This window comes from Grampus griseus, assembly GCF_964374135.1.
Source record: "Grampus griseus genome assembly, chromosome: 2".
In the NCBI taxonomy this organism is placed as follows: domain Eukaryota; kingdom Metazoa; phylum Chordata; class Mammalia; order Artiodactyla; family Delphinidae; genus Grampus; species Grampus griseus.
The window spans coordinates 43,485,716-43,502,449 of NC_139018.1; the positions used below are offsets into that span (position 1 = coordinate 43,485,716).

The following is a 16,734-nucleotide window of genomic DNA, read 5'->3' on the forward strand; positions in this document are numbered from 1 at the left end:
TGGGATTTTCAGTGCTCTTTTGTACTCAGAATTCAGGATCTTAGAGTTGAGCTTCTTACCATTAAGTTTCATAGCATACTTTCCAACTCGAGTATGTGCTCTACAATTTTCTCTGACTCAGCATGAAATTCTGCCAGGCAAAGTCCTGCTCATCCTTCAAAGCCCCATAGAACCTTTCCTACTCCAGCCTGAATAAACCACTCACTCACTTTCTTCCTGCTCTCCTGTTCACATTATAGTTAACGGGTTACATGTCTGACTCCAATACTATGTCGAGAGTTCCATGAAGTCATGGACCATGTATTCATCATTTGTCTAACTCCTATTCCTTACACAATACCTGCCTTAGAATAGGTGCTTAATAACTACTTGTTGAGTTAAATTGATTTGGGAAGCATGCAGAGCCTAACCAGTGCAGATGAAGAAACCATATTCTTATGCCTGGACAATTATGAAAAATGGCACAAGGTGGCCCAAACACAATGGCTCAGGTGAGCAGATGTCTTTACAAGGGGCCGGGGACCATCTAGTGTGACTAATGGGAGACTTCCAATCCTTCACTCCTAATGCAGTTTATCCTCAATACCTGTCAAAGTTTGAACACTCTTCACTAACTGAATTTGAAATACCCAGGCACTCACTGTGGCATATAAAATACAATATAAATATGATTTATTTATGATCCTTGACTGTATCCCAGGTGACATTCTGAATATTTTTGTCGGCACTGGCTTTATTTTAATTGATAGTACAAGACCATATAGCATGGGCCAGTGTCTTCATTTCCAGGACCTGAGATGACTGTTTCATGGACCAAGCTCTGAACATGCCTCTGGGCCTGGCTCTGAGTTTAAATTTGCCTTTTTAGGACAACGGTTTAAATGCCTCCAGTGGCTCAGCTATTCTCGGGTCTCTTCCATGAATCAGCAAGTGGGAGGCAGCTGGCAGCTGGCAATGAGATTTGAGCTATATTGCATAAGGACCAGGAGGTAGAGAAGCCAGGACATAACACTGCAGTGAAAATGAGGAAGAAAGAGAAATCACTAGTTTGGCTTACAAATTCAACACTTGCTATCTACATGTGATTTACCAACTTTTTAGTAACTATGGCCAATATTTTATCTCAACCCCATCTCAACTTGGTACTCAACCCATTTTTGGACTTCCTCCTTTCCACCTACAACTGCTGAGTAATCACAAAATGCCACAAGAAGGCACACCTCATGTAAACATAAATTATACAAGATACCTGAAAGATAAATTAAAAATTACTCTTGGAGTATCTGAGTGTCACCCCTCTTGAAGAACACGAATAAATGAGAGTTCCCTGAATTTTAGACAGCCTCTTTTAATTGAATTTAAAATATTCAATTAGAAACATAACTGTGAGGCACAAGATGGCAGAGTAGGAAGACCTTGAGCTCTTCTCCTCTCACAGGCACACCAAAATCACAGTTATTAACAGAACAGCCATCAATGAAAAAAAACAGGACGTACCAGAAAAAATATTCTGCAACTAAAAATATAAAGAAGGAACCACAATGAGACAGCAGGAGGGGCAGAGTAGCAATATAGACAAATCCCATACTGCCAGGTGGGCAATCCACGAACAGGAGAATAATTACAGCTGCAGAGGTTCTCCCAAAGGAGTGAGAGGTCTAAGCCCCACTTCAGGCTCCCCAGCCCAGGGGTGCTGTACTGGGAAGACAAGCCCCCAGAGCATTTGGCTTTGAAGGCCACAGGGCTTATTTTGGGAGTCCCAGAGGGCTGGGGGAAATAGAGACTTTATTCTTAAAGGGCTCACACAAAGTCTCACATGCTCTGGAACCCAGGGTAGAAGCAGTAATTCGGTAGGAGCTTGGGTCAGACCTACCTTCTGAGCTCTAGAGAGTCTCCTGGAGAGGCAGGAGATAATTCCAATTCACCCTGGGGACATAGCCTCCCGGCAGTTATTTTGGGGAGCTCCTTCTACCACATGGTAACACCATTCTGGAATCTTCCTTCTAGATTATTGCCACAGCACCCAGTCCCACTGCAGCCCAACAGTCTGCAGGCACCAGTACTGAGATGCCTCAGGACAAACAGTTAACTGGACACTGACACAACTCCACCTACCAGCAGACAAGCTGCCTTAAGACCCCCTGGGTCCACAGTCGCCTCTGGACATGGCCCTCCTCACCAGAGGGCCCAGGATCTGTCCCCACACACCAGTGCACAGGCAATAGACCCAAGACCCCCAGGGCCTCCAGCCAGAGACCATGTGGGGCCCAGGCCCCACCCACCAGGAGCCTGTCCTAGCCTCAGACCCAGCTGAACCCACCAGCAGGCAGACAGCAGCCACAAAAAAAACAGCAACATCCCAGTCTATGGACTAGGCCTGCCGTGGAACTGGCTGAGCCTGGTCCCTGCCCACTAGGAGGCCAACACAAGCTTCAAGATACCAGCCCCTGCAGCCAACCATGTCAGGAACCAGCCCACCTACCAGAGATCTGACACCTGCTCTGGGACCCCTAGGCCCTGCAACCAGACCCCAGGACATGGCTCTGTCCACCAGTAGGCCGGCACAAGCCCCAGGACCTGGCTTCATCCACCAGTAGGTGGGCAACAGCCCCAGGTTCTCCTGGATCCTGACTCTGCCCACCAGTAACACAGCACTAGCCCTGGAACCTCCAGGGTTCTGCAGTCAGCTGCCTCATGATCAGACCCCACCAACCAGCAGCTGACAGACTCTGCACAAGGCAGGACCTGGCAACCAACCATACCAGGGCCAAATAAACCTACCAGACCACTGGTGTAGTCAGCTCACCACAACAGAAATACCCACACAGTCCTCATAGAAGGAACCCCTAGAGCATATAGCTCTGGTGACAAGAGGTGAGTGTGCTATTGGGACTCATAGGATGTCTCCTACAGAAGGCCACTTCTCCAAAGTCAGGAAATACAAACAACTTACCAGGGGGTACATAAAAATAAAAATAGCAAGTTAGGCAAAATGAGGTGACAGAGGATCATATTCCAAATGAAGGAACAAGATAAAACTCCAGAAGAAGAACTAAGTGAAGTGGAGACAGGCAATCTACCTGAGAAAGAGTTCAGGATAGTGATCATAAAGATGATCAACAAATTGGGAGAAGAATGGATGCACAGAGTGAGAAGTTAGAAGTTTTTAACAAAGAGTTAGAAAACATTAAAGAATAAATATAAAGAGATGAAGAATACAATAACTGAAATGAAAAAATACACTAGAAGGAATCAACAGTAGACTAAATGATACAGAGGAACAGAACAACGAGCTGGAAGACAGAGTAGTGGAAATCACTTATGCTGAACAGAAAAAAGAATAAAAAGAAATGAGGACAATTTAGAGACCTCTGGGACAACATCAAGTGCACTAATGTTTGCATTATAGGTGTCCAAAAAGGAGAAGAGAGAGAGAAAGGGGTTGAGAGCATAGTTGAAGAGATAATAGCTGAAAACCTCCCTAACTTGGGAAAGGAAACAGACATTCAAATCCAGGAAGTACAGAGAGTACCATACAAGATTAGCCCAAAGAGGAACACACCAAGACATATTGTAAATAAAATGGCAAAAACTGAAGATAGAGAATATTAAAAGCTTCAAGAGAAAAGCAACACTTTATGTACAAGGGAACTCATGCAAGGTTATCAGCTGACTTTTCAGCAGAAACTCTGCAAGCCAGAAGGGTGTGGCACAATATTTTTAAAGTGATGAAAGTGAAAAACCTACAACCAAGAATACTCTACCCAGCAAGATTCTCGGTTCAGATTTGATGGAGAGATCAAAAGCTTCACAGACAAGCAAAAGCTAAAAGAGTTCAGCACCACCAAACCAGCTTTAAAAGAAATGTTAAAGGAATTGCTCTAAGAAAAAAAAGGACACAGTGAGAAACATGAAAATCATGTGAGGAGAAAGCTCATTGGTAACGGCAAATCCACAGTAAAGGTAGGAAATCATCCCCTCACAAAGCCAGTAGGAAGGTTAAAAGACAAAAGTGGTAAAATCATCTATATTCACAATAAGCAATAATTGTGAGGGGAGGAGAGTAAAATGCAGGGTTGTTGGAATGCATTTGAAATTAAGAAATCAGCAACTTAAAACAATCATGCATATATATAGATTGCTATATAAAAACCTCATGGTAACCACAAACCAAAAACCTATAATAGATACACACACAAAAAAGAAAAAGCTAACACTAAAGATAGTCATCAAATCACAAGAGATGAGAAAAAAGAATAAAGGAATTTTTAAAAAAAAGACCTACAAAAACAACCCAGAAACAATTAACAAAATGGCAATAAGAACATACATATAAATAATTATTTTAAATGTAAATGGACTAAATGCTCCAATCAAAAGATATAGAGAAAAGAAATGAGAAAAAAATGATTACATGGAGACTAAACAACATGCTACTAAAAAGCCAATGGGTCAATAAGGAAATCAAAAAGAAAATTAAAAAATATCTTGAGACACATGACAATGAAAACAAAACCATACAAAATCTATGGGATGCAGCAAAAGCAGTTCTTAGAGGGAAGTTAATAGCAATACAGGCCTTCCTCAAAAAAACAAGAAAAATCTCAAATAAACAACCTAACCTACCACCTAAAAGAATCAGAAAAACAAGAACAAACAAAACCTAAATTCAGCAGAAGAAAGTTAATAATAAAGATCAGGGAGGAAATAAATAAAATAGGGATTTAAAAAAAAATAGAAAAAAATCAATAAAACCAAGAGCTGGTTCTTTGAAAGGGTAAAGAAATTGACAAACCTGTGGCCAGGCTCACCAAGAAGAAAAGAGAGAGAACCAAAATAAGCAAAATAAGAAATGAAAAAGGAAAAGTCTCAACCGCAGAAATACAAAAAACAATAAGAGAATACTATGAACAGTTATATGCCAACAAATTTGACAACCTAGAAGAAATGGACAAACTTCTAGAAACATAGAGCCCACCAAAACTGAATCAAGAAGAAATAGATAATTTGAACAGACCAATCACTAGCAGTGAAATAGAATCTGTAATAATAAAAAAACTCCCTGCAAACAAAAGTCCAGGACCAGATGGCTTCACAGGTGAATTCTACCAAACATACAAAGAACTTATATTTACCAATTCTTCTCAAACTCTTCCGAAAGACTGAAGAGAAGGAAACATTCCCCAAAACATTCTATGAAGCCATGATCATCCTGATATCAAAAGCAGACAAAGATACCACCAAGAAAGAAAATTACAGGACAATATCTTTGATGAATATAGATGCAAAAATTCTGAACAAAATATTAGCAAACTGAATCCAAAAACACATAAAAGAAATCATACACCATGACCAAGTGGGATTCATACCAAGTTCACAAGGATAGTTCAACATACACAAATCAATCAATGTAATACACCACATTAACAAAAGAAAATTAAGAAACCACATGACCATCTCAATAGATGCAGAAAAAGCACTTGAAAAAATTCAACATCGATTCATGATAAAAACTCTTACCAAAGTGGGTATACAGGGGACATATCTCAACATAATAAGAGCTATTTATGACAAACCCACAGCCAATACAATACTCAACAGTGAAAATCTGAAAGTCTTTGCACTAAAATCTGGAACAAGACAAGGATGCCCACTCTCACAGCTTCTGTTCAACATAGTATTGGAAGTCCTAGCCACAGCAGTCAAACAAGAAAACAAATAAAAGGTATCCAGATTGGAAGGGAAGAGGTAAAATTGTCACTACATGAAGATGACATGATACTATATAAAGAAAACCCTAAGGACCCACACAAAAACTGCTAGGTCTGATAAATGAATTAAGCAAAGTAGCAGGATACAAGATTAACATTCAGAAATTGGTTGCATTTCTTTACACTAACAATGAAAATCAGAGAATGTAAAAAAAAAGAACAATTCCTTTTAAAATCGCACACACAAAAAAACCTAGGAGTAAACCTGACCAAGGAGGTGAAAGACTTACATGCTGAGAACTATGAAACATTAGCAAAGGAAATTAAAGAGGGTTCAAAGAAATGGAAAGATATCCCATACTCTTGGATTGGATGAATTAATATTATTAAAATGGCAATATTACCCAAAACAATCTACAGATTTAATGCAACCCCTATCAAATTATCCATAACATTTTTCACAGAACTAGAATAATCTAAAAATTTATATGGAACCATAAAAGACCCAGAATTGCCAAAGCAATCCTGAGGGGGAAAATAAAAAGCAGGAGGCATAACTCCCTCAGACTTCAGACAATACTACAAAGGTATAGTAATCAAAACAGTGTGGTATTGGTACAAAAACAGACATATAGATCAATGGAACAGAATAGAAATAAATCCACACACCTACAGTCAATTAATCTTCAACAAAGTAGCCAAGAATATAAAATGGGAAAAAGACAATCTCCAGCAAGTGGTTCTGGGAAAGTAAATCAATGTAAATCATGTAAATCAATGAAGTTAGAACACACCCTCACACCATGCACAAAAATAAACCTAAAATGGTTTAAAGACTTAAACATAAGACATGACACCATAAAACGCCTAGAAGAGAGCATAGGCAAAACATTCTCTGACATAAATTGTACCAATGTTTTGTTAGGTTAGTCTCCCAAGGCAATAGAAATAAAAATAAACAAGTGGAACCTAACCAAACTTACAAGCTCTTGCACAGTAAAGGAAATCATAAAAAAAAAACTAAAACAAAAACAAAAAAAAACACAAAAAGATAACCTATGGAATGGGAGAAAATATTTGCAAATGATGTGACAGATAAGGGATTAATCTCCAAAATATATAAACAGCTCACACAACTCAACAATAAAAAAAAATCCAATCGAAAAATCGGCAGAAGACCTTAATAGACATTTCTCCAAAGAAGACATACAGATGGCCAATAGGCACATGAAAATATGCTCAACATCACTAATTATTGGAGAAATGCAAATCAAAACTACATTGAGGTACCACCTCACACTGGTCAGAATGGCCATCATTAAAAAGTCTACAAATAACAAATGCTGGAGAGGGTGTGGAGAAAGGGGAACCCTTCTACACTGTTGGTGGGAATGTAAGTTGGTGCAGCCACTATGGAAAATGGTAGGGAGGTTCCTCAGAAAACCAAAAATAGAACTACCATATGATCCAGCAATCTCATTCCTGGGCATATAACTGGACAAAACTATAATTCAACAAGATATATTCACCTCTGTGTTTCTAGCAGCATTATTCACAATAGCCAAAACTTGGAGACAACTTAAATGTCCATCTACAGCTGAATAGATAAAGAAGAAGTGGTACATATATACAATGAGATACTACTCAGCCATAAAAAAAGAACAAAATAATGCCATTTGCAGCAACATGGACGTGACTAGAGGTTATCATACTAAGTAAAGTAAGTCAGAAAGAGAAAAAGAAATACCATATGATATCACTTATATGCAGAATCTAAAATGTGACACAAATGAACCTATCTACAAAACAGAAACAGACTCACAGGCAGAGGTCAGACTTGTGGTTGCCAAGCGGAGGGGGAGAGGGATGGACTGGGAGTTTGGAGTTGGTAGATGCAAACTATTACAGGCTATTGCATTTAGAATGGACAAACAACAAGGTCCTACTGTATAGCACAGGGAACTATATCCAGTCTCCTGGGGTAAACCATAATGGAAAAGAATATTTTTAAAAAAAGAATGTACATATGTGTATAACTGAGTCACTTTGCTGTACAGCAGAGATTGGCACAAACTGTAAATCAGCAATATTTCAATTTAATAAAGTATTATTAAAAAAAAAAGACAGTACAGTGGCTGAATGGATCCAAAACCAAGACCTACAAGAAACTCACTTCATATCCAAAGACATAAACAGATTGAAAGTGAGAGATGGAAAAAGGTATTCCATACCAATGGAAATCAAAAGAAAGCCAGGGTAGCAATACTTTTATCAGACAAAACAGAGTTAAAATAGAGTTAAAGTAGAGACTGTTACAAGAGACAAAAAAGGACACTACATAATGATCAAGGGATCAATCTAATAAGATATAACAGTTGTAAATATACATGCGCCCAACACAGGGGCACCTAAATACATAAAAACAAATATTAACAGACATAAATGGACAAATCAACAATAACATAATACTAATAGGGGACTTTAACACCCCACTTACATCAATGGACAGATCATTCAGACAGAAAATCAACAAGGAAACACTGGCCTGAAGTGACACATTAGACCAGATGAAATTAACAGATACATATAGAGAGAGAACATTCGTCCAAAAGCAGCAGAACACACATTCTTGTCAAGTGCACATGGAACATTCTCCAGGATAGATCACATGCTAGGCCACAAAATCAAGCCTTGGTATATTTAAGAAAATTGAAATTATATCACCATCTTTTCTAACAACAACACTATGAGACTCGAATTCAACTACAAGAAAAAAACTGCAAAAAACACTGACATGTAGAGGTAAACAATATGCTACTAAACAACCAATGAATCACTAAAGAGATCAAATAGGAAATAAAAAAACACCTGGAGACAAATGAAACAAAAACACAATGACTCAAAATCTATGGGACTCGGCAAAAGAAGTTCTAAGAAAAAAGTTTATAGCTATATGAGCTTACCTCAGGAAAAGAAAACATTTCGAATAAACGATCTAATTTTACACCTAAAGGAGCTAGAAAGCAAAGAACAAACAAAACCCGTTAGTAGAAGGAAATAAATCATAAAGATCAGAGCAGAAATAAATGAAATAAAGGCTAAAAAACTTGAAAAGATCAATGAAACTAAGAGCTATTTCTTTGAAAAGATAAACAAAATTGATAAACCTTTAGCCAGACTCATCAAGAAAAAGAGAGGGTCCAAATCAATAAACTCAGAAATGAAAAAGGAGAAGTTACAACGGACACGGCAGAAATACAAAGGATCATAGCTGCTATGAGCAACTATATGCAAATAAAATGGAAAACCTAGAAGAAATTCGTAATTATGTACAATCTCCCAAGTCTAAACCAAGAAGAAATAGAAAATATAAACAGACTAATTACCAGTAATGAAATTGAATCAGTAATAAAAAAAAAATCTCCCAGTAAACAAAAGTCCAGGACCAGGTGGCTTCACAGGCGAATTCTACCAAACATTTAGAGAATAATTAACACCTATCTTTCTTAAATTATTCAAAAAAATTTTCAGAGGCAGGAACACTTCCAAACTCATTCTGTGATGTCAGCATCACCCTGATACCAAAGCCAGACAAAGATATAACAAGAAAAGAAAACCGCAGGCCAATATCACAGTTGCAAAAACGTAGATGCAAAAGTCCTCAACAAAATATTAGCAAACCAAATCCAACAACACATCAAAAGGATAATACACCATGATCAAGTGGGATTTATCCCAGGGATGCAAGGGTTTTTCAGTATCTGCAAATCAATCAATGTGATACACCATATTAACAAATTGAAGGATAAAAACCATATGATCATCTCAATAGATGCAGAAGAAGCTTCCAACAAAATTCAACACCCGTTTATGATAAAAACTCTCCAGAAAGTAGGCATAGAGGGAACTTACCTCAACATAATAAAGGGCATATATGACAAACCCACAGCTGACATCATTCTCAACAGTGAAAAAGCTGAAAGCATTCCACTCTCAGTACTTTTATTCAACATATTGGAAGTCCTAGCCAGAGAAGAGAGACACAACCAAGTTGGATTTTAGTGATCAGTCTAATGGAAAAGTGTATAGTGGATTTAATAGGAGACCCCGTTGGCAGTCTTACCAGTTAGGAATTCAACAGTCAGCCTTACGAAGAAAAGGGAGGAAGCAGCGTATCATCACTTTGCTTTCCTTGAGGTAAACTACTTGACTGTGATAACAGTTCTAATTCAGAACAGATATGTCAACCCAAACACCATTTTCTAATGTTCCTTTCCAGTTAATGGATTTATCTAAAAAGACCCTTTGTCTTAGGGACACAGACCTTGCCAACATAGCATTCTCTTTTTAGGACCCCCTTTTTTAAAATTAGAAATGAACTCAATGAATGTTCCATATATTTTACTGCCAAGGCATTTAAAAATCTGTTTTCCTTCAGGAAATTCTCAAACTGGTATGAACTCTTTCTTCCCAGGTACCTCCAGATCATCAGTTACTCGATGTAAACCGGGAGCCAACTGCCCCAGTTCACACAGTAGCATCAGCAGACAACTGTCCCCTCTGTCTGTCACCGAAGAATCTTCTGCTCCTATTCTTGAACTTCAGAGTCGAGGATCCTCTGGAGTTTGTGGACACAGAGCTGAGAGGCAGAACAGATCAGGTATGCGGGTAACCTCCTCTTAAATAACAGTACGTTTGGTAAGCTTCTAGCCAGCAATGAAAGATCTCACCATTGGCACAGAATGTAGAGATGTTACATGGACTCTCAGGAGTGCATGTGGGGAAAGTTTATCAAGTGGGAGGAGAAGGAAGAAAGGAAATGTGCAGATATAATCCATTAATGATGTATGGTGTACAGTGTAGCAGAGAAATAATACCAAAACCTATAATTGGAGGGTTTAACATATGGTTAAACAGTGACTTCTAATGAAGTTTATAAGGAAACTAGTTTTCTCATCTTCAAGATGTGAAAAGCCAGCATCTTTTACCTCAATCCTGGGATTTAGTATTAGCACACTGTACCCATTCTGAGAAGAATAAAAGTACCAGAAAAATCACAGACTCTGCTCTTGTCTTTATCAGGACTGCCAGTCCTTGGAGCTCTCCTAGTTTTCCCAATTTTACACCTCCTTCACTTCAGTTGTCTCCCTGATCAACATTTACTATTAAATCAAGACTTTGGCATTTCCTCACGTCTGCCTGACCACTTACCAACTCCTGGGTTACTTGGTTACTGGAATTGCTAGATAAATTACCTTAATATATCCATGGGTTTCCCAGCAAACTTATCATTTTAAAATGCAGCTGGGTCCATTAGGCTGCTGCCCAATACTGTTACATTTTGGTGGTGGACATCATACTGCCTTCCCCAGAGATGCTCTCAAGCTCTGAGTCCATACTCACTTGCTCTCATCATATGACCACACTTCTACTTTCCTGAAAAGACTAAAACAATTGTGTGCTAAGAGATGCTTTCCTCTCTGCCTCAAAGTGTCTCTGTTCTCTTGTTTGCTAATTTGCTAATTACCATCATTGTGGGGACCACCTTTGATTTTTGTGTTTGCTACCATTCTGATGTTGACTCCTTCTGCATCCATGATCACCTTCTCTCCATCTCTTCCACCTACATTTTCAATCTCTCCTTCTTCATTTATTCTTCAGCTTGGCCAGCAACATATTAAAATCTCTTGCATCCTTAAAATCAATAGTGACAACGCAAAAACAACAAAATACTCTATTCAAAATAAGTGGGTAGTGAAAAAAAACCTGAAAAAAAAAACCCTCAAACTTTGAGAACACTAGCTTTAAAAAATAAACAGAAGAGAGGGCTTCCCTGGTAGCGCAGTGGTTGGGAGTCTGCCTGCCAATGCAGGGGATACGGGTTCGTGCTCCGGTCCTGGAAGATCCCACATGCCGCGGAGCAGCTGAACCCATGAGCCATGGCTGCTGAGCCTGCGCGTCCGGAGCCTGTGCTCTGCAATGGGAGAGGCCGCGAGAGTGAGAGGCCCGTGTACCGCAAAAAAAAAAAAAAAAAAAAAAAGAGAGAAATGGTAATTCAGGGGACTCAGGTAAACAAAGGTATAGAAGAAGTGTGAAAGCCTCTTGTAGGGTCCTACTTATCTGATAAGAGGTTTCATACGAGAAAAGATTTTTTCAAAAAATGACAATATTTTAAAATGGAATCTCAGCAACTATGGACCCCAAGGCTAAAACTCTTTTTTTAAAAGTGAAGAAAATCACATCTTAAATCTTCAGAAAGTTTTAATTGGCTTTAATAAGTTACAGGAATAGTCTTATCATCCCAGTTATCTTCAGAACAGTATGTTCCAGTGAACTAAATATGGTTAATAAATTTGCCCTACCTATCATATACAGATTACAAATCTTAAAAACTGTACCGTTAAAGACCACGTGGGGAAAAAAAAAAAAAAAAGACCACGTGGGGCATGATTTACTCTTTCTGTAATGATTCAGAAGACATTTGGGGATATTCCTAGACACCAAAAAGAAAAGAAAAAAGGAGAATAATCTGAAGAGCAGCTCACCATTCTTTCATGAACGTTATGGTACTTAACCTCAAAATGAAGCCCATGAGATACATATTATCGCTGTTTGACAGAGAACCTAAGATGGAATTAAACATATACTCAGGGCCATCCAATGGCAGGGCTAGGACTTTCACTCATGTTTCCAAATTCCAGTGGCCTCTACCATCAATTTGTATGACTCCAATCAAGGTTCACAGAAGCGGATGGAATTCCTGGTAAATCAATTTTAATGATATATACAAAACAATAAATCTAAGTAGGACTCTAGAAAATCATGCTTAAAATGGTCAGAAAAATAAAAGAACTCCGGAGAGCCAATCTTTCTATGGTATCTGTAGATAGTAAAAGAACTGTCAACAATTCAATTTAATTAGCAGAAGAAAGAATGAGTCAATACTAGGTGGGGATTTAGGTGACTGTTGGTGTCATCAAAAATATTCTCCATGCTCTGACGGTGGTACAGATGCAATCTTCAAAGAAGGTGACCGTGAAGGCAGATATCAACTCAAAGGGATACTTAAAATCTTTGTAGAATCGTTCCTCCTTTATAAGCTATTCCCTGAGAATAATGTGATCTGAAGTGTAGTAGAGTACACCTTTCTCTTAATATCACTTCTATCAAACCTCATGCAAGACTGCCATTCCTGCCAGGAAACAGAACTTTTTCTCCAAACCATTTCTGAAACTTCCAGTGCTTAAACGGGGAGCTCAAGCCTGAAACCTAGACAGAATCAATATTCAGAATAAAAAGTTTAGACCTTGGAGTCATACTGTCTTAGGCTCAACCTTGAACAACCTTTAATACAACTCTCAGTTTTTTCATCTGTAAAATTGGGTAGGCTCGTGTTCCCTTCCCAGCCTTCCAACACCAGAGTCTCTTATTCCACCCTCTTATACATTTTTGTTTTTTCCCTTTACTCTCTGTGTAAGCCACATGGTCCTAGAGGGAATTTGCAGAACTGTTATGAAGTATAGTCTGTACACAGCCGAGGGAGCTGGCTAACATACTTACTGACTCATCTCAATGTCACTGCATCATGGGAGCTTCTCCTAATCATTATGCCCGCCTCCTCTTAACAAGTGCTTCTCCTCTGCTTCCATGTGGCCTTGTATCTGCCATACTTGGCCCTTATCATACTGTATTAGATGTGTTCTCTGGCCTTTGTCTAGATTATGAGCTCAAGTCTTTCTTGTTTGAACCCCTGGAACCCGACTGTCTAACTCCTGGTAGTCTCCATAGGACTTTGTTGAATAAATAAATAAAAGAATACCAGTTTTCATCTTCTGGAGGCCTAGGCTCTGAGAACTCTGTTTATGAGACTTGGAAGTCATGTAGTAATTGCTGCATTCATCCTTACTTGGTTTATATTCTGCAGTGAAGAATTCACTTTCAAATCTTGCTACCCACTTTCCCCAAATAATTATATCAAGAAGCCTTAGCTGGATGAAAGCTTTACCCCAGTGGGGCAGTCCCACCTGGGTCATTAAGCAGTGCGCACACATTCAGCAGGAGAGCCAGCAGGTTCTGGAGAGGAAAAGTGAGAAACCATCCACTCTCACTTGCTATCTGTGGGCTGCACCACTTTCTTAACCCCAGGATAAGCCTTACGCTTAAAGGAGGTCCCTGGAGACACAACAGAATCTTGCAGACAATTCTGCCTCCTTTCCCCCAGGATTCTACTATCTGGGGACTCAGGGTGACCACTGCTCCCATTAAATTTCCTGACAGGTACATAAATTCATTGTGTTGAACTTGTTTTCTCTATCAGGGGAGAAGGCTTTTATGATTGTCACTTTCAGAGAGCTTTGACTATTTTAGTGTGAAAAAATGCTACTAAATTTTCTTAGTAAATGTAAAAATACAAAGCAGAACTCACCGTGCTCCCAGAAACATATTAAGTCGTAATTTGCTCCGAGATGGAAGGTAATTTTGTGCAGTCCAGACTTGCTCTGTTTTGGGGACACATCCTTTTCAACTTAATAGTCATCTTTGCTGCAGTTAAAAAAAAAAAAAGCAACTCAGTGGAATATAACAACAAATACTTATTTCTTGTTCACATTTCATGTCAGCAGACACAGGGTTCTGCTCATTCTCCCACATAGACCCAAAGAGCAGCTTCTTTTGGGGATTCTCCATTCTAGTGGCAGAAAGGAAGAGCTAGAGAGGTAGTGGGACCCTGTGATGCCTCTTGAAGCTTCTGCTGAGAGGTGGCATACCACACATCTGTTTACGTTTGATTAGACAAAGCAGGTTACGTTTTGGCCAAGGCCAAAGCCTTTGGAGCTGAAATGTGTAATGCTCTCACCAGGAAGTGGGGAGGGTACACCCAGGAACAGAGAGCATCCACCAAGTCCATGAGCATCGTCATAGCCTGGATAGGGGTCCAGATACACACTGTACCTTACAGAGCAGAGACTCCAGATTCCAGACAGAAACTGAGCTAGAGTTATCTGTCTCTTCAAATGACAGCAGGAGAAAAAAACAGAACACTGGTGATTCTACTGTCTGCCTTTTTGATTGCTGTTTATAACTTGATTTCCACACATTTGTATTCCTTTCCTGTTTGCAGGGGATGATGGAACACAGACTCATCCTGAGGATAGCAGCCAGGGAAACAGAATCAAGGCTCGCTGCCTATCCTGTACGTCTATGGTTCTGAAGGCCATCTGGGGACTTTTGATCATCCTGTCAGTGTCATCGTCTTGGGTTGGAACCACACAGATTGTAAAAATTACTTATAAGAACTTCTACTGTCCATTTTTCATGACTTGGTTTTCAACAAACTGGAACATTATGTTTTTCCCAGTCTATTACTCTGGTCATCTGGCCACTGCTCAAGAAAAGCAATCTCCAATGAAAAAATTCAGGTAGGTTTCATGTTAAATGGCCAGTAGGAGATGGTTTGAAATAATTTCATGCAAATACACGTAATTTCATCTCTTTGGAATATGAGTTGAGTTGAGGAGTGTGGAGAGGCAGGATCTAAGGTCGGTAGTAAACATATTAACACGAGGAAACAGAATCGGTACCACCCCAAAAATTATTAAGTGTCTACAACATGCCAGGCCCTGTGCTGGTGCTTTTGTGTATCTTAGCTTATTAACCATCATTGGTGGTAACAGCCACGTTTTAAGACGGTGTTAGTTATCCCCATTTTAACACAAGAGGTAATAGGTTTGGAGAGATTCAGGGACTCATCCACGGTCACACACTTATAAATAATGGAACCCAGATTTTAATTCAGATCAATTTATCTCTAGCCACGTTTTAAAAGAACAACCCAAGATCTCGAGCCCAGAAAAAAAAACAACAAACTGTATTCATAAGATTATTACAGAAACATTTGCTCAGTATTCTGGACACAGTGGTGTTACAGCAGATGAAATGACTTGGTCTCAGGTAAAGGGAAGTTTGGCCTCTGGATGGTTTAAAAGATGCTGTTCTTTGCTGGCTAGGAGCACAGAGAGCCTTGTCTGTTGGTTTGCTAGCCATGAACTTGATAGCGCCGTGGTTCTAGTGGTTGCTCGGAGCTAAACCTGACGTCTGCAGCCCCATCTTGGGGAGATCAGGAAGCTGGCAGACATGTCATCCAGCCCTGCACAGCACTCAAGGAAGGCAAAAGCAGTGTTCGGGTCAAAGTCCTGTGCTAACAGACAGCTTCTTGAAAGGAAAAGCCAGAACTAAGGAATAACTTCCAAGACGGTCACTCTGATCGCCAAGAGAAAACAGCAGTCTTGACCTCAGCAGATGGCAGTGGGAGAGCGACAGTTTTCTTCACCCACTTACTGCTCCTCAGCAAAATGACAATAAATTTGTATTGCAGGAGCCAAAATAACCTTTCTTTCTTGCCATTTTACCTAATGAAAGGAAGGAGTGACTGTTACCATTGATGCATTATAAGACTGTCCTTGAAAACTTAAGACACTGTGAAGGCTTTAATCTTCAACTTCCAATTTATCACCAGCTTGGAAGTGCCTGGGAGTATTGAAGTCACCCTGTGAGCTGATTTTCCACGTGTGTCCATGAATGTTCAGCTATCATTAAAGAAACAAAAACCAATTCAAGAATGATAAATGTTTTCTGGTTTGGAGGAAAGAAAAAACCTTATACCTGTTCGGGATTGCTAAAAATACTTTCTATGTCTTCCCATCAAAGTAGACATGATGCTGGGGCATAAGATCTTTATTAATAACAATATTTAATACATGATTGCAAGGGACATGATTATCAGAATAAAATTCTCCCTGTTTGAAAATACCTCCATTTACCCATAGCACGTGTTCCTATGGTTTAGACACACGTGCTGATAAAAACAGCACAAGTTTAGTCTGGGAAGTAATACCTCAGAACACCTCAAAGCAAGCCAAGTCCGTTTTATTGAAGAGAATACATTTACAAGAGGCTCCTGCTGACAGGAGTGTTGTTTGGGGAATGAGTCTCATCTTCACCGCATCTCTCATGTTGAACTAACTCT

General features: G+C 39.4%; 1 protein-coding gene across 1 annotated transcript in view; it reads left to right on the forward strand.

The window, feature by feature from the left end:
* The window catches only part of SLC35F4 (solute carrier family 35 member F4), a gene marked incomplete at both ends in the record, with an annotated part of 291,887 nt that overhangs the window by 254,359 nt on the left and 20,794 nt on the right, over window positions 1-16,734 (forward strand). Inside the window, 2 exons of the mRNA XM_082649084.1 lie at window positions 10,186-10,371; window positions 14,830-15,127. Coding sequence (XP_082505210.1) covers window positions 10,186-10,371; window positions 14,830-15,127 — 484 coding nt within the window. The remainder of the gene's footprint in view (window positions 1-10,185; window positions 10,372-14,829; window positions 15,128-16,734) is intronic.